Here is a 17,681-nt window from a genome sequence, read left to right on the forward strand (position 1 = left end):
CTAAAAGACACCAGTTTATTCTGTATTAAAAATATAAAAGCATGGGCAGAACTTTTAGATTTCAACAGACACAGTGTGACGCAATCGGTGAACCGAAGTCACGGGGCGGGAGGACGGATCCGTTTACAGTTTATCGTGTTTACCGAGAGCAACTCATTGTCCGTTACAAATCTAAAACCTTCAAGTAAGAAAAAATATGTATTTTTAAAATATAATTGTACGTATTTATTGTGTTTTTATTTTGCAGATTGGTAAAAAAAAAAAAAACGTATTTTTTTATTCATTTATTGGTATTATTATAATTACTATGGTTTTTTGACGGGTTCTGTAAACGTAGCATTTTTAAGAAATCCCAAAGAACTAACCTCCGCCCAAAAAACAACCTCCTATTGGCTGAACAGCGCACGTCCCGCCTCCTTTTCTGAATTCCGCAGCAGAGCTCGCCCTCTGATTGGCCAAGAGGTTCAGAGTGCAAGAGCCATAACAAACAAGACCGTCGGGATGGACGCAGGTAGGGCAGGATCTCCACGTCAATAACAATGGCTTTTAATCGTTTTTTTTTGTATTTAAACATACTAACAGCATCCGTACGTTACATATGCGAATAAACCTCAATCCCTGACACCAAACGTCGCAAAATCCCGACCATACACAGCACGTTATTGCTGTGTTTAGCGTCGTTAGCACGTTAGCATTGTAATAGCGTGAGGTGGCCTGAACATCCCAGAGACTGAACAGCGCTTTAAATATCATCCCCCGAACATTCTATGTCTTCAGATCGGCAGCAGACAGACACAATCAGCCATGATTATCCCCCCGAAACGTGAGATTCAGGGTGTGAGACAGCTGTCCTTGGGAGGGATTGAGTAATACAAGACAATGTTGTCGCCATCAGAGTCAAAATAGTCGATATAACTTCATCCGAGGGTCAGATTAAAGGTTCTGGCCTTAGCGAGAAGCTGGATATTACTGGTGGATGGAACAACTTTCTGATATGATCGCAATAAACTTATTTCTCTATGGTGCTCGTCGTGACGTCACGTTTTGTTGGAGAACGTGACGTCACCGCCCGGCTCAGCAGCCAGCCGTCCATCAGTGACATCAGTCCAAACAATGACGCATTATTAGACGTCTCCTGATCCCGCACTTGTTTTGTGTTGTTAACCATTTTCTGCCGTTCACGTGCCAAATAAGGTGGTACGGTGTGAATTGAGCGTTTTGTGGGCTTTTCTTTGACAGCTACGTTGACGTACGACACACTTCGATTTGGAGAATTCGAAGACTTTCCAGAGACCTCAGATCCCGTGTGGATCTTAGGGAAGGAATTCAACGCACTCACAGGTGGGTCTGTTAAGATTCTCACTCCCTGCTCCTTAATGACCTGTCTCTGTACTGTCTAACCCCTACCTGCTCCTTAATGACCTGTCTCTGTACTGTCTATCCCCTACCTGCTCCTTAATGACCTGTCTCTGTACTGTCTAACCCCTACCTGCTCCTTAATGACCTGTCTCTGTACTGTCTAACCCCTACCTGCTCCTTAACAACCTGTCTCTGTACTGTAAAACCCCTACCTGCTCCTTAATGACCTGTCTGTACTGTCTAACCCCTACCTGCTCCTTAACGACCTGTCTCTGTACTGGCTAACCCCTACCTGCTCCTTAATGACCTGTCTTTGTACTGTCTTACCCCTACCTGCTCCTTAATGACCTGTCTCTGTACTGTCTAACCCCTACCTGCTCCTTCAGGATTGGTCTCTCTCTCTAAATTGTGACCATGTCGTTGTGTTTTTGTTCCTGCTCCTGGTGCAGAGAGGGATGACATCCTCTCAGACGTTACGTCGCGACTGTGGTTCACGTACAGAAAAAACTTCCAGCCAATCGGTGAGTTCAAAAAGAGGTCAATGATCTCTACGTTTTGATTTTTATTAGTTAAGTATCTATTCGATACGACGGACAATTATTAGTTAGGTCTCCAGTAGATGTTTCTCTTTCTTCTGACAAATATACTTTCGCTTTGGATAAAAGCTTCTGCTAAATGCCCTGAATGCAAATGCGATATGTTTGTGTTCCCCGCTGGTCAAGGGGGGACCGGTCCGACGTCGGACACCGGCTGGGGATGCATGCTCCGGTGTGGGCAGATGATCCTGGGACAGGCCCTGGTCTGCAGACACCTTGGAAGAGGTGGGTCTAAATCCTAAAGGTGTAGCTCATTACACATTCTGAATCAGAAAGGTGGAGGTTGTAACACATCCAGACTCTGAAAGGGGGAGATTGTAACTCTGAGAGGTGGAGGTTCTTACTGAGAGGTGGAGATGCTGATTGTAACCCAGGGTTTTGTCACCAGACTGGCGGTGGGATAAAGGCCAGCGGCAGCGAGACGCCTACGTCAGCCTCCTCAACGCCTTCATCGACAAGAAGGACAGCTGCTACTCCATCCATCAGATCGGTGAGCACCACCACCCCCGGGCTCCTCATCAATGTTATGGATCAGCTAACGCTGATCGATCGCTGCTGATCTGCCAGACTAAGCGCATACTCCCAGGAAGGTGTTATATCTTTGTTGTCTACGGGGAATGGGTTGACCTAACGATTGTTAGTGCTTGGCACTTGGTTCTATGAACATCCTTACTGTACTGACTGCGATATATTGTTGTTTCTCTTTCTTCCGACAAATGTACTTATTGTGAGTCGCTTTGGATAAAAGCGTCTGCTAAATGCCCTCAATGTAAATGTAACTTCTAACTTTTAATGTCACTTCTACCTCACTGCTTTGTAAGTAACTCTTGTGTTTGTCCCCCCAGCCCAGATGGGGGTAGGCGAGGGGAAGTCGATAGGACAGTGGTACGGACCAAACACAGTAGCCCAGGTGCTCAAGTGAGTACTCTCACCTCAAAGCCTCAAAGCAGAAGTCCCCTCAGATTTGCATGTTTTCTTAATGCGATACTGCACCACATTACTGCTGGGTTCTGTTTTGTCATGTTTTTGTCTCCTGGCGTTTGGGGTTAATGTACTTCTGTTTATGTCTACACCAAGTGACAAAAAGCATGCACATATTCCCCTCAGTGTGAATGGGGAAGTTGTAATGTAAAGCTCCCCTTAACTCAAGGGTGTTAGCATCTCTGACGTGTACATACTGGCTCTCTATCAGGAAACCATGTTGGACTGATCTAAATGTCTCTCCGCCAGGAAACTGATCTTGGTGTATCTCTGTCAGGAAACTGGCCATGTTGGACTGATCTAACTGTCTCTCTGATCTAACTGTCTCTCTGATCCAACTGTCTCTCTGATCTAACTGTCTCTCTCTCAGGAAACTGGCCATGTTCGACAGGTGGAGTCGGCAGGTGGTCCACGTTGCCATGGACAACACGGTGGTCATCGAAGACATTAGTGAGTCCCTCTCTTCAACCTTTATTTATAGTCTTCTTTCACACACACACACACACACACACACACACACACACACACACACACACACACACACACACACACACACATATATACAGTATATAGATTGATATAACGATATCTATAGATGTGGTAGTGGTGTGGTAGTGGTAGTGCACTGCCCGTCCTCTACTGCTCCGGAGCCTCCTGCCTAACGCTGTCTTCTGTTCTGCAGAGCGTCTGTGCATGCCCTGGCTGGACTATGGGGGCGCGTGTGCAGATCCAGGGGGCGCCAGCGCGCTGAACGGCTGCATGGAGGGCGCAGGGGCCATGGCAGAGGAAGAGGGCCCCCTGTGGAGGCCCCTGGTGCTGCTGATCCCCCTCAGGCTGGGCCTGACGGACATCAACGAGGCCTACATCGAGACGCTGAAGGTGGAGAACCACACTGTTCTGTTAGACACACAGTGGCCCGTCAACGAGGCCTACATCGAGACGCTGAAGGTGGAGAACCACACTGTTCTGTTAGACACACAGTGGCCCGTCAACGAGGCCTACATCGAGACGCTGAAGGTGGAGAACCACACTGTTCTGTTAGACACACAGTGGCCCGTCAACGAGGCCTACATCGAGACGCTGAAGGTGGAGAACCACACTGTTCTGTTAGACACACAGTGGCCCGTCAACGAGGCCTACATCGAGACGCTGAAGGTGGAGAACCACACTGTTCTGTTAGACACACAGTGTCTGTGTAGCGCGGGTAGAGGGGCTTTAACTCGGTCTGGAGTCAGCTCCGGCCGTGTCCCCTCCTGAAAGACGGGAGGGGAACTCTGCCTTCACAATGCAGATTTAATCCAGATTTCTTTGTTTACATCAAGAGAACCACACCAGTCTGTCTATCTGTCTGTGTGTCTGTCTGTCTGTCCACATCAGTAGAACCACGCTATTCTTTAGCTCCTCTCTCTCTCTGTGTTCACAGCAATGCTTCATGCTGCCTCAGTCTCTGGGTGTGATCGGAGGGAAACCAAACAGCGCCCACTACTTCATCGGTTACGTAGGTAAGTTGGTGACAGGTCCATCATCTGAAGGTTAACGTTGCATTGGTGAAGTCATCTGGTTACCAGATCAGAATAGTGTCATCTGAGACATCAGCCAATACTTAAGATAATCCTAGGTGGAAGTTCCAATGTGACAGCTGGACTGTGGGATGTACGGCTGGTAGAAGCAGCCCCACGAGTCCTGTCATTGGTCTCTGGGGCCGGTTGAGGCTGCATACCATCCACTCATCACAGCACACCGGTTAAACCCAGAGATGTGGACTCGAGTCACATGACTTGGACTCGAGTCAGACTCGAGTCATGATTTTGATGACTTCAGACTCGACTTGACAAAATTACGCATGACTTGCGTCTCGACTTAGACTTGACCGCTTTTGACTTGAGACATGACTCAGACTTTGCCTCTTTGACTTGTAATGACTCGACATGTCTTGAGTCAAAACATTTATTGTTTTAGATATCTAACCTATTTCCCGCCTAGAGGGCTAGACACCCAAGACGCATTCACTTCTGTGAAGATGGAAAAAAAAAACAGCGAGCGAAGACAAATCTACACTTCAATAATATCAAAACGAATTTTCGATATCATTTATACTTTATTCAGAATAACAGTTTTAGTTTCATATCAGCTGCGTTTTGAGTTGGTCCCATTGAAGCCGTCTGGCCAGCCTCTGACACTTAAGACATCGTAACTAAATCATTGTTCAACCATTTACCTTCGTTCAAAAAATATAACAAATCTACACACTCGTATCTTCAATAATATCTAAACTGAATTTCGATATAATTTATGCTTTCTTCAGAATCACAGTTTAAGTTTCATATCGGTTTTGTTTCAGTTGGTCTCATTGATTTACGTTGACGCTGGAGGTGAGGACGTTCAGCAGTGTTGCCAGATTGGGCGTTTTTTACCGCCCTTTTGGGCTACATTTTGAGGACGTTCAGGTAGTGTTGCCAGATTGGGCGGTTTTCCCAACCCTATTGGGCTACTTTTAACAACATAAGATTTCGGCGCATGCGCATATCATAACACATTTGAAGACAGAAACAATGAACATATTATAACTGTATTGATAAGAAATGACTGTACATTAGAGTGATAGGTTGAAATTATGATCAATAGCCTAATAATAACATTATTAAGTAAAAATACATGGTGACTTATTCAAGGCTTGAAAAAGTTTGGGACTTTGACTTGGACTCGACTTGGCTTTAGTGTGACTTTGACTTGGACTCCACTTGGCTTTCCCTGTCTTGACCTGGGACTCGACTCGGACTAGACTGCTAAGACTTGGGACTTACTTGGGACTTGCCAAACAGTGACTTTGTCCCGTCTCTGGTTAAACCTGTGTGCTCTGGCTAGCAGTTACCCCTCATGTGTACAGCCTCCCCCAGCCCCAGAGCCAGGTCCACCCGACTCAGGCCAGGTGAGGCTGCCTGAACCAGCAGCCACACACAGTCCACAAGGACATTGACAGAATTAGAAATAGAAGAATAAAACAATAAATGTGCAGAAAATATGTCTATATACACACAATACAACAGAAAAAATAAAATAAATGTTTCCTGTTGAGGTAGACGGTGACTAGTCTAGGCTTCATGTTATTCATCATTTATTTATTTATTTATCCACTGTATGACAACACAATGCCATATACAGCCATATATTTATCTATCTTTATCCTCTATACAGTTCTCTACATTTTTCTTTAATTTTACTTGAATCCTGTTTTACTTCTATTCTTATCTCTACTTTCTGTAGCAGCTAAGAGTTTATTGTTTACTTTTTATAGTTAGCTAAGCGTTTATTGTTTTATCTTATATTGTATATATATATATATTGTGTTGTGTTTCTGTAAGCTACTGGAAATTCAATGTCCTTGAGGGAGTCTTAGTCTGAGTCTTCATGAAGCTATACATAATGGACCCCCTGTATGTTATACAAGTGTCTGAGTGGCCAAACAAGACAGGCCGAACCGTGTCTCCATGGTAACGGTGCGCCCCCCCCCAGGGGAGGAGCTGATCTACCTGGACCCCCACACCACCCAGCCGTCCGTGGAGCCCAGTGACGACGGCCAGGTGCCCGACGACACCTACCACTGCCAGCAGCCGCCCTGCCGCATGCACATCTGTGAGCTGGACCCCTCCATCGCCGCGGTACGCTCCCGGGGTGGGGGTCACATGACCTGGGCACGTGGGAGGAGTCCTGAGACCTGGTCACGTGACCGTCACCCGCTGTAGATCCAACATGACGGGTTAATGTCTTTGGAGTTGGTATCGTTTTACCGTTTCCAAATAAAGGATATTGGGGGGGCGGGACAGGATGGGGAAGATGTGATTTGATTGGTGTGTCCAATAGAAAACAAGGCCTTGGTAGTGTTCCCATTGGTTGATCTTCACAGCGTAAGATGGATGTTTAGTTTTAACACCATGTGGAGTGGTCCCTCCTCAGTGAAATGCGATCTGACCGGCGTCACATCCGTCCCTCTCACCACGTCTGTCCCTGCCTCCTCCCAGGGCTTCTTCTGCAAGACGGAGGACGAGTTTGACGACTGGTGCATGCGCATCCGACGGGTACGTATGCGCTGGGTGGGCACGGCGCGGCGCCTTTCCCCCCTCGTGTCTCAGCAATGGACAGAGAGTTGTGTTAACGCGGCGTTTCCCCCTGCAGTTGTCGTGCAACCGGGGGAGTCTCCCCATGTTCGAGCTGGTGGAGTCCCAACCCTCCCACATGGTCAGCGTGGACGTGCTGAACCTCACCCCTGGTAACTACCCCACCCCGTACCTCTACTGACCCTGCAGGCCTGGGGTCTGATGTGGACCTGGGTCCGTTTCATTCAATGGCAGCCAGTGCATGTTACAAATGGAGAGCTGAGACGTTATCTATCCAGCTGTAGTGCGTTACAGTACGTAATGTTGATTTAGATATGAAGTAACATCAGAACAACATCGTTTTAGATGCATTCTTCAGTGGTTGGATGTTAAGTGGAAATGACCTTGAATGGTTACGAAAGTTTCTGGGTTTGAACCCAAAAGTCCAGTCTACCTGTAGGCATCCTTGAGCAAGATATACCCAACCCCTACCTGCTTCTTAATGACCTGTCTCTGTACTGTCTAACCCCTACCTGCTTCTTAACGACCTGTCTCTGTACTGTCTAACCCCTACCTGCTCCTTAATGACCTGTCTCTGTACTGTCTAACCCCTACCTGCTCCTTAATGACCTGTCTCTTTACTGTCTAACCCCTACCTGCTCCTTAACGACCTGTCTCTGTACTGTCTAACCCCTACCTGCTCCTTAACGACCTGTCTCTGTACTGTCTAACCCCTACCTGCTCCTTAATGACCTGTCTCTGTACTGTCTAACCCCTACCTGCTCCTTAATGACCTGTCTCTGTACTGTCTAACCCCTACATGTTTCTTGTTAAAAGTTTTTTTAAATGCTAATGCCAAACAGGTAGGCGTGTGTTCAAGGGTTTAATTCGTTAAGATAAAACTTTATTAATCCCCCGGGGGAGAGATTCGGGTGTTTCAGCAGCAAGAAGTAAGACAGTCAAGAAACTGTAGAGATAGATGCCAAAATAGTGCCAAAGTATTGCTGTAACTTAAAAAAAAAAAAAAATTTGAATATACATTTATTTGGTGACCCAATTAAAATATCCCACGACCCACATGTGGGTCACAACCAGGTCTTGGGGGAGGACTGGTCTAGCCCCTGTACTGTCGTGTTAGTCTCCTGTCATGCTACCGTGTAATCATACCTCCCCTTCCCTCCTGCTGATCCCCTCTACGCAGACTTCCCGGACTCGGACCGACTGGAACGCTTCTTCGACTCGGAGGACGAGGAGTTCGAGATCCTGTCCCTGTGACCCCCCCCCCCCCGCGACCCCAAAAACACTAAGAGACGCTTCCTTAACCCCAGGCTCTCCATCCCTCCTCTGGAGCGGCGGAGGAGGCGCGTGGAGGAGGAGGAGGAGGAGGAGATCACCAGCCACGCGGCGGCGTTCCTTCTCCTCTCCAGCTCCGGGAGTTGTTGCCATGCGCCCCCCCCGCAGCAGCAGGAGCCGGGGACCCCTCCTGTCTGCCCGCCCCCCCCCCCCCGCGGTTCCATTCGAGTCTTAACACTTTGAAGGTTGATTTTCTTGAAGTGATATACGGTGCCTTCCCCCGCCCCCTCCCAGCAGAAGGGCCGTGCGTACGGTTTATGTTGTCGTCCGGACACGGCGGCTCGCACCTCAACCCACGGCTTGCAGTTTCTCTCTAACCACCCCCTCCCTCTCCGTGTCTTTTAAACAGCCTGTGAAGGACGCTGCCCCCCCCCCTCGCCTCCTCCTAACTTGTGTTTAATTGTTCCTGCAAAACTACTCTGATAGAAATCTACAAAGGTCCATACACATCACTTCACTCGAAGGCTATTTATTTACGCAGAAACACCAACCGTATACACAGATGACAGAACAACTGACGTGTATCATCAAGGATTCAAAAAGGTAAAAAATAAAAACGATCTGTTGAAATCAGCCTGGCATCCAGCGGATCATTCCAGGTGACTGTGATAAAGTATCGAAGTGCGTGCGTTGTCACTGGTCTGGAAGGAAGTCCCGGCTTCCTAAAGACCAGGAGAAGGGTCCAGCCGGGGGGGTGGGCTCCGGGTCAGCCTCTCTACTGCCACAGCTCTCCGATTGGCTGGTCCTCCGTGGCGGCCAGCACGCTCATGCTGAGACGCTTGATGTTGTCGTGAACCTCGTCGATGCTCTGAGACGCATCGATGACCTGGGAAAGGGACGGCTCCGTATCAATACAGCTCACAGCTACACGCTTACTGGGGTAAATAACTGGATCCTTAAATGGGCGGCATGCAGCTCAGGAGGTAGGGCGGGTTGGCTGGTAACCTGAAGGTTGCTAGTTCGATTCCCGGCTCCTCCTAGCTGAGTGGTGAGGTGTCCCTGAGCGAGACGCCTCACCCTGACTGCTCCTGACCAGCTGGCCGTGAATGTGTGCATGAATGGATGAATGTTGGGCATTATTATAAAGCGCTTTGAGTGGCCACTGGTTAGAAAAGCGCTGTATAAATGCAGTCCATTTAGCATTTAAAGAAATCGATGGCGACGGCCGCCGTCTGCCCTACCTGCCAGTTGACAGAGTTGTCGGCCATGAGCTGCTCAAAGCGCCCTTCCACACGCTGCTGGAAGCTGCTGGTCTCGTAGCGCTCGGTCCCGAACTCGCCTCGCTGGGCGGCGGCGCTGGGGTTCAGCTGCAGGAACAGCACCAGGTCCGGTTTGGGCAGGCCCACGTCAGGGGCCTTGCACCAGTCTATGGAGAAGTCCTGGAGACGGAGCCGGAGGAGACTGGGTCACCCACCGCCAGAGCAGACGCTTCTAACTGAGGCGCCTTACTGGGTGTACACCAGTAACATGTTCTAACTGAAGCCTCTTCCTGGTATACCAGTAAGACGCTTCTAACTGAAGTGTCTTACTGAGTTAACGCAGCTTATTACTGGTGTACCAGTTAGATGCTTCTAACGTAAGCCCCTTACTGGGGCACACGGTAGGAACTTATCAAGGGCTTCCTAAAACCCACAATAATGTTACCGCTCTGTAGAGCGTGTTGAAGACTACTGGAGCTGGTGTGTGAACCCAGAGCTTAGGAGGTGGATTTTGACGCTCACCGGCTTGGCACTGGTGAACGCGACCCCGGAGAAGGCGTATCGGTCGATGATAAGCGTGGTGCCTTCCTCCAACTTCTTCTTCATGAGGGGCCTGGAATGAGTAGCTTGGTTTTAGTTTTTTGCATAAATTAAAAGAAAAATTATCCATGACAAGCCATTTGAAATAATCGGCCTCATCCTGTGTTTTAGTGACACCCACAAGTAGGCGTGTCTACCTAGATGATTGACGGACAGGTGAGCAACGTTTGCAACAGTCCTCTGGGTGGGCTGGTCCACTGATTTACATAGCATACACCTAGCTAGACACGCCCACTTGTGATGACACTAAAACAGGAAAAAGGCTGATTTTCATAACGGCTTGCGTTGGCTAATCACTCCCAGCTGGTGGCATAACATCCTCGCCCCTTCGAGGTACCAAGGCACAGACGTTGTGGAGGCCTTATTTCTTACACAAGCTCCCACCGGTTGGCAGAGAACAGCAGGTGCACGGTGTGGTCCTCCAGGTCACTCTTATTCTCCAGGTAGGAGCTGATCAGCTTCCCGATGGTCGTGGTCCTGTCTGTCAAGACACATCGTAATGTTGGGAAAGTCCCATATATATATATATATATATATATATATATATATATATATATATAAGGCGAAACCGGAGGTATAAAGCATATGATATGTAAAAATAATAATACATTTTATTTGTAGAGCACTTTACATTCGAAAATCTCAAAGTGCTAGTTTAAAAGAAAAAAAAAGGGTTGTTAAAACATATAATACACATACAGTAAAAGAGAAATTAGCAAAAGGCTTTTCAAGGTTTCGTTTAAAAACGACATACTGCATATGTAAGCAGTATGATGATGGGCAACTTTTGCTAGAAGTCTCTGAAGCGCTTCATTGTGATGTCTAGACTGGGTAGCCCCGCCCATTCCGCCCGCGATTTGAGTTCGCCCTGCAGAAGGGTCTGGAGAAGAGCAATACATTTCTTTCTGCTTCCGACACGTTTCTGCGAGAGCCAATCACCAAGCCCCCCCCCCCCCCCCCCCCTGCGCGCCATTGGCTGGTGGAACACAATGACGACAGGGAAGCGGCGGCAAGCAGCCAACTGCGTACAGAGTCATTTGACCCAGGCCTATTGATCACGCCCCTTGAGCTAAAGAAAATGACAGCAGCTTCCTCAGACCAGGCTCAATCTATGATTCAGCTTGGTCTGCCATTAGCCAGGCTAGAAAATGTCTAAAGCTTCCGACATCTGGTCAGAAAGTTTCTATGCATCATTTCTGCCAGAATTCCGCTAGGGGGTCTCAACAAACCGTTAATAATTTTAGTTCAATCATGTGAATTGTAGTATTTAGCACCACTGCTTGAGTCTATCTGACAGAGGCAGAAAGAGTATATTAAAGTTGAATTCCCGTTAAGGTTTAATCGGCGCACTTCTACACTGTATCGACAAAACAAATGAAAACTGTGCTCTTCTTATGTGTTCATTGGCGGAAAGACACCAACTAGGCTCCTACCGACTTGTTAAGGACACACGTTTACCTGCAGCTAACCAACATAACGACTTTGTGGAAAGGGGTGAAGCGGTTGAATGGACTCACAGGATCCATCGCAACTCAATTGCAAAGCCACCGTCAGACCCGAAGGCACCGTAGGACTCACCGGGGAACCGCAACAAGTGCGCCGCCCGCCCACCCTTCCGAAACGACTCCACCAGCTTGGTGCACTGGGTGGTCTTACCGGCCCGGTCCACCCCCTCCAGCACGATCAGTGTTCCCCTCTTACACGCCATGGCTGATTTGATAAGTTGAATCAAATGGTACTAGTTATGTGATAAAAATGGAGGAGACAAGTCCACTCCGCTCTCATTGTAAACAAAACTTGGCGGGTTCGGTACGGTGGCCGGGAGGCTCTGTACGGCGAGCGAGAAGTAATTTTCGGCAAACGGTAATTAACCGTTTAAACTTAACCGCATTTAAATGCTATAATAAAATGATAAACCATATAGGCCTTTCCTTTCCTTTACTAAATTGCGCCCCTGAAGGCTTGGCCAGGGTCATCATGGAAACTCGGTTAACTTAATCAGCTAATCGTCAGTCAGTAACCACTGGCCCTTCTCTGACTTGTTGTGACGCGCATCCAACAGTGACCCCTCCCCCCTCCTTCAGTGCGCATGTACACCTGTATGCGCGTGGCTGGGGCAGAGTAAACATTTTAAGAAACAGGGGTGCAAAGTATATTTCTTTAATAGTTAACTTGCCACCTCTTGGCAGAACATCAGGACGAGCGCCCGGCGAAAATGTTTTTTTAAATCTTTTTTTTTTCTTCCATTTTACTTTGAAGGCGACAGCGCTCACCAGAGAGGGCGCCGCCCAGTCGACCGCCTCTATGACCTCCTTTATACCGCCCTGTTGCCTACCTAGTTTACATTATTCTATAATAGTGTAATAGGGCAACCATTTGTATGGCACCCAAGCAAATGTATAAAATTGATAGATGTATTACTCAAATTCCAAAAGGCCTACATTAAATGAGTGTGGATTCACACTGTCAGGATTCAGAGCTCCACAAACACACACGTTGCTTTATTACAGATTGTCTGGTACTTAAAACACAACATCTGGATTCAGAGCTCCACAGGAACAACCAGAGTGTCTCACACTTTGCTCTTATGACAGTGCTGAAGGGCGTCTCTGAAGGCACTGAGCACCATGTCCACGTTGGCCCGACTGCTGTTGCACCCCATGAGACCCACACGCAGCACCTGGGAACCCAGAGGAATGGTCACCGGACTGCATCCATACGGCACTTTACTAACCAGTGGCCACGCAAAGCGCTTTACAATACTGTTTCACCTTCGCCCATTCAAGCACACATTCACACACCGGCGGCGGCGTCTCAAGACGGCACGTCAGGAGCGGTCGGGGGGGGCGTCTCGCTCAGGGACACCTCGACACTCGGAGGAGCCGGGGATCGAACCAGCAACCTTCCGGTTACCAGCCAACCCGCTCGACCTCCTGAGCCACGTGCAGTCAGAACAACCGCGTCTCACTTAGTCCTCAACAGATATATACATAATATATATGAACAACACAATCCATGTATGGTAGTGACGGGTCCCTACCAGGCCGACAGAGGGCCCGAGGCCCCCAGACACCTCCACGTTGTGGGTCTTCATGATGAAGGAGGTGATCTCCTTCCAGTTGTAGCCGGGGGGGGCCAGGATGGTGGTCACCGTGGGCAGCCTGAAGCTCTGCAGCGGGGGTCACAGCAGGAGTCAAGGGGAGGGGACAGATGGCCAGCTAGAGCGCCTGGTTTCATGATCCGGAGCCCAAAGGGCTAGACGTTCAGCACATGAGAACCACCTCCATGATGACGATGAACGGCAGGATAATGACATGAGCTTAACTTCAAACCACAACAGGATGCCACAAAATAAAAACAGGTTCAAAGTGCTTTTTAAAAAAAACAAAAAACGAAATCGTGCCAAAAATGAAAAGATACAGGAGCAAAGTTAGTATAAAGTGTATAAAAAGTAGTAAAGTATAGTATCACTGTTATCTCTGTATTAATCGTATTAGTAGGATGATTAGGATAATCTATGAATACACGGGGGGGGGGGGGTGGGGGCTGACCTTGTCCTTGACAAACAGTTTGAGGCCCATGTCCTCCAGACCGCTGTGGAAGTATTCAGCCACGGTGCGATGTCGCGCCCAGGACTTCTCCAAGCCCTGAGGGGAACACAAAGGGTTAACCAGTGCTGCACGCCCTGGTCCCGCCTAGCTCTGTTGGTGGAGCATGTGGGTAGCAGTGTCAGGGTTTCAGGTTCGATTCCCACGGGCGCCACTCATGTGTGCAGTAAGGAACAGCGCCGTTGATAACGTGTGTGTGGAATCTTTTCATTTGATAACAAATCCATTCTCAGTGCCTGGGTGTCACCAACTTCTTTGGTTTTACATTTTAGATCTTGGTGTAAAAACATTCATGTGACCATTCATGTTATTTCTCACAACCAACACTTTCATTCATGTCTGAGTACCAGTTAACTCAAAACTGCAAACTAGGACACAAGCAGACATAAATCAAACGCACCCCTAATGAATTAATGATAATGACACACACCTGTGTTCCTACTGTGGAAAGGGTTCACTCGCTAACCTTTGGGTGAGTAACTGAATAACTATTTAATTATTAACCAATGTATGGTTTGTTTAAAGGCGTAGTCTGCTATTTTGTTGTTTAGAATCAGTTAAAAGTATGGTGATGCAAAGTCCGCTAGCGTGACCATGAGCTTTGTGGTTCAAAACAAGCAGTGGCTTTGGAGCAGTGGCTTTGAGACCAGATGACCTTTAGATGGGCCCTACTTACCTGAGGCAAACATTTACCTGATACAGCTTACATACAGATATAGTTACCTTATAGAAACAAACTCTACGTACAACCTTACAATGTATTATTCATATGTATTGTTCATAATAGTACTTATTATTATTTCGTAACTAGTACTGCATCAATACAGTTTAAGCCTGATTATGGATCAGCCAATACAAGCTCAGAATCCACCCCGTGTCCTCACATGTGGGAGTGGCCACCCAGATGCATGATGGGTATAACCTACCAGCCTAACCGGTGGCCTGTACCGACTGAGCTAACCGTCAGACACCTCCCACTGGACCCTCATAGAGTGGCCCTTGAAGCGGCTCCTCACCTCCTCAGCCAGCGTCCTGAGGGCCTCTCTGAGGGAGTAGAAGGCCGACACGGGGCCGGTGTGGTGGTACCTACAGGGGACGGGGAGACACAGCGTCAGAGCCTCGGTCTGGGGGTCCTAGCAACGCTAGAGGGCCTCACTGCGTTGTGGAGGGGCCGTTCTGTGGTTCCCTGGCAACACGGCTAGATGGAGCGTTACGTAGCATTGCAGTAGAAGTGCAAAGCTAAGCTAAGTGCTATACTCATCCTGGCATTCGTTAATCAAACACTATTCCCTATCCATTACTAACCTAACTACAACATTCTAAATGTTTGATTATTTGGAGATTAGCGTGGTGTGACAGGTGATTAGATTATATTTCACATGAGGAGCAGGAAAGACGTTTAGGGAGAACATGCGAGTCCTACTATGTGCTCAGACCACATCAGAGACTAGAACTTGACTAGAAACTGGTCTAGGCTAGTCCTGGTCTCGGATAGACCTGGTATCGGCTAGTCCTTGTCTAGGCTAGTCCTGGTCGAGGCTAGACCCGGTCCAGGCTAGTCCTGGTCTCGGATAGTCCTGGTATCGGCTAGTCCTTGTCTAGGCTAGTCCTTGTCTAGGCTAGTCCTGGTCCAGGCTAGACCCGGTCCAGGCTAGCCCTGTTCCAGGGTTGTCCAGAGGTCTTACGTCCTGGCCGGCTTGTCATCACAGCCCCAGTAGTTGGCGAGCCAGGCCAGGTCCAGGAAGAAGGACACGGGCTTGGTCCTCCTGTTGAAGGCCTTCTGGCTGCGGACACCAGAGGAGGACATGTTGTAAATGTTGAGGACGTGTTCTTAACGGTTAGAACACACACTGTTAATGTTGAGGACGTGTTCTTAACGGTTAGAACACACCCTGTTGATGTTGAGGACGTGTTCTTAATGGTTAGAACACACCCTGTTTTTTTTATATTAAAAAGGTGTTCTTAGCGGTTTATAACAGACCAGCTGGGCTACGTTCATGTTGATCTCTCAACACAATGTGTGTTTCTGTATTGACTACACTGTATAATATGATAACATGACTTATGTTCTGTATAATACTGTGATAAGATAATATTGGTAGTGCTGTTATTGTAGGTGATACTGAATGAACACCCACCAGGCTCTGGGGCTGAAGGAGATGGGGGCGGAACCAGGAGGAGCGTTCAGAACCTTCTGGGAGCCTGTGTATAAAATATCAATTCCTGCAAATACAAACGGTAAAAATTAGGGGAAAGGAGTATGAAATTTAAATCCCTACAAAATTCAACTGTGATTACAGGGAAAGAGTATAAAAAAAAATACCTACAACTAAAAACATAAATAATAACGAAAGAGTAAAAAATATAAATGGTTCCGACATTTTCAGACGCATTTCTAAAAACATGGTTAATAATCTTGTCATTGCAAATGATATAAACCCAGATAAGATACTTGGGCCTTAATCCTTCATCTCTAATTAAAGGCAGTTCAGTGGTTCTCATGAAGCTCCACCTTGTTTGTCCATGTAGAGAGGAGCTCCTCCCATCGACGCCACACAGTCCACCAGGAGCAGGCAGCCGTACCTGTAGTCCAGGTGAGTCATTAAACTGTCTGTATCGTTATACACCTGAAGACCAGGCGAGCAATATACAGGTACACTGTATCTTTATATACCTGTAGACCCGAGAGCAATATACAGGTTCTACACTGTATCTTTATGTACCTGTAGACGAGGTATCCAATATACAGGTATACTGTATCTTTATGTACCTGTAGACCAGGTGTGCAATTAAACTAATAATACACACCTGTAGTCTGTAATTAAATGTATCAACACATATCTATAGCTCATAAGCCATCTCCGTTGAAACCACATGCAATGAGGTTAGCCCTGAGCTACGACCATAGCCTGGGAAGCACTGCTGTATGCATATGTGGTTAATGATGGAGTGCAGCGTAGCTCCATACTGGTGGCAGAGCTCTCCGATGCCGTCCAGGGGGTGAAGGACCCCAGTCGAGGACTCTCCATGGGCCAGAAACATTAGGGCGGGCCGGTGCTTCGACAGGGCCTGCGTTGGATTAACAAAACTACTCAAACATATGAACATGCATGCATGCATGTATGGTTCGCTTGATTTCTACATTTGAGAAATAAAGGAATACTTGATAGAGATGATGATGAAATTAAATGAAAACCGACCTTTTTAATTTCGTCGTTCGTGAAGCAACCACCAGGGGGTGCTGAAATCTTGTTTACTTTCGCACCTGTAAAGCGGTCAAAAAAATAAACAGCCACAAATGGCATCCTAACCTAACAGCACTGTGACCGGGAGTAAACCACGAATCATCCGAACTAATTACAAAAAATAAATTTAAAAAAAGTCACCGCACCTATCCTCTCCGCCATGTCCGCGGCCCGCTCTCCCCAGATCCCGTTGACCGCCACCAGGACGCCGTCTCCCGGCTCCAGGGCGTTGAAGAGGGCACACTCCATGGCCGTGTGGCCGGTGCCGCTGACCGCGAACGTCAAGTTGTTTTGGGTTTGAAACGCGTACTGGATGCCTCTCTTGATGTCACTCATTATCTGGGACACAGAAGAAGTCATCAAATCGGTGGACATTTAACATCTTTTAAATCACAAAAAATTCGTCAGGAAAGATAAAAAGTTAAAGACCATTCCCTATCAATAAAAGTCCCCCCACCAACCTCAAACATCTCTGGGTGCATGTGCCCGATGATGGGGTTGGCCCCGGCCTCCAGGATCCGCGGGGGGACATTGGAGGGCCCCGGACCGAACATGAACCGGTGCGGGGCCACGAATGGTTTGTTCAGACATGCGGGCTTCGGGACCGACAGAGACGACATGGTGCCAGAGCGGCGATGGACTAGAC

At 47.9% G+C, this 17,681-nt stretch overlaps 3 protein-coding genes across 5 annotated transcripts; 1 reads left to right on the forward strand and 2 right to left on the reverse strand.

The window, feature by feature from the left end:
• Positions 1 to 490: 490 nt before the first annotated feature.
• On the forward strand, positions 491 to 8,358 carry atg4b (autophagy related 4B, cysteine peptidase). 2 transcript variants are annotated; one of them, XM_079740486.1, is made up of 13 exons: positions 491 to 511; positions 1,240 to 1,341; positions 1,809 to 1,880; positions 2,082 to 2,180; positions 2,344 to 2,445; positions 2,801 to 2,873; positions 3,307 to 3,386; positions 3,619 to 3,815; positions 4,360 to 4,438; positions 6,450 to 6,595; positions 6,956 to 7,012; positions 7,110 to 7,203; positions 8,232 to 8,358. In XM_079740486.1, exons 1-13 carry the CDS (start codon positions 502 to 504, stop codon positions 8,303 to 8,305), a joined length of 1,185 nt encoding a protein of 394 aa, XP_079596612.1. In that variant the 5' UTR covers positions 491 to 501; the 3' UTR covers positions 8,306 to 8,358. The 2 variants fall into 2 exon arrangements, with proteins under 2 accessions (XP_079596612.1, XP_079596611.1); XM_079740485.1 differs by having other exon boundaries at positions 7,110 to 7,200; positions 8,214 to 8,355.
• A 714-nt stretch (positions 8,359 to 9,072) lies between these two features.
• dtymk (deoxythymidylate kinase (thymidylate kinase)) lies at positions 9,073 to 12,191 on the reverse strand. Of its 2 annotated transcripts, none has more exons than XM_079740489.1 (5): positions 11,839 to 12,191; positions 10,555 to 10,663; positions 10,105 to 10,195; positions 9,565 to 9,762; positions 9,073 to 9,209 (listed from the first exon to the last, which is right to left on the reverse strand). In XM_079740489.1, the coding sequence occupies exons 1-5, from the start codon at positions 11,888 to 11,890 to the stop codon at positions 9,099 to 9,101; spliced, it is 561 nt and encodes a 186-aa protein (XP_079596615.1). In that variant the 5' UTR covers positions 11,891 to 12,191; the 3' UTR covers positions 9,073 to 9,098. The 2 variants fall into 2 exon arrangements, with proteins under 2 accessions (XP_079596615.1, XP_079596614.1); XM_079740488.1 differs by having other exon boundaries at positions 11,761 to 12,190.
• Positions 12,192 to 12,754: 563 nt separating this feature from the next.
• On the reverse strand, positions 12,755 to 17,655 carry agxta (alanine--glyoxylate and serine--pyruvate aminotransferase a; the record flags this gene model as incomplete). Its single annotated transcript, XM_079739465.1, has 11 exons — positions 12,755 to 12,862; positions 13,223 to 13,351; positions 13,734 to 13,829; positions 14,807 to 14,876; positions 15,476 to 15,574; positions 15,929 to 16,013; positions 16,303 to 16,373; positions 16,759 to 16,859; positions 16,991 to 17,055; positions 17,182 to 17,374; positions 17,497 to 17,655. 11 exons carry the CDS (start codon positions 17,653 to 17,655, stop codon positions 12,755 to 12,757), a joined length of 1,176 nt encoding a protein of 391 aa, XP_079595591.1.
• Positions 17,656 to 17,681: the final 26 nt, after the last annotated feature.

Source organism: Pollachius pollachius (genome assembly GCF_949987615.1).
Source record: "Pollachius pollachius genome assembly, chromosome: 7".
NCBI lineage: Eukaryota > Metazoa > Chordata > Actinopteri > Gadiformes > Gadidae > Pollachius > Pollachius pollachius.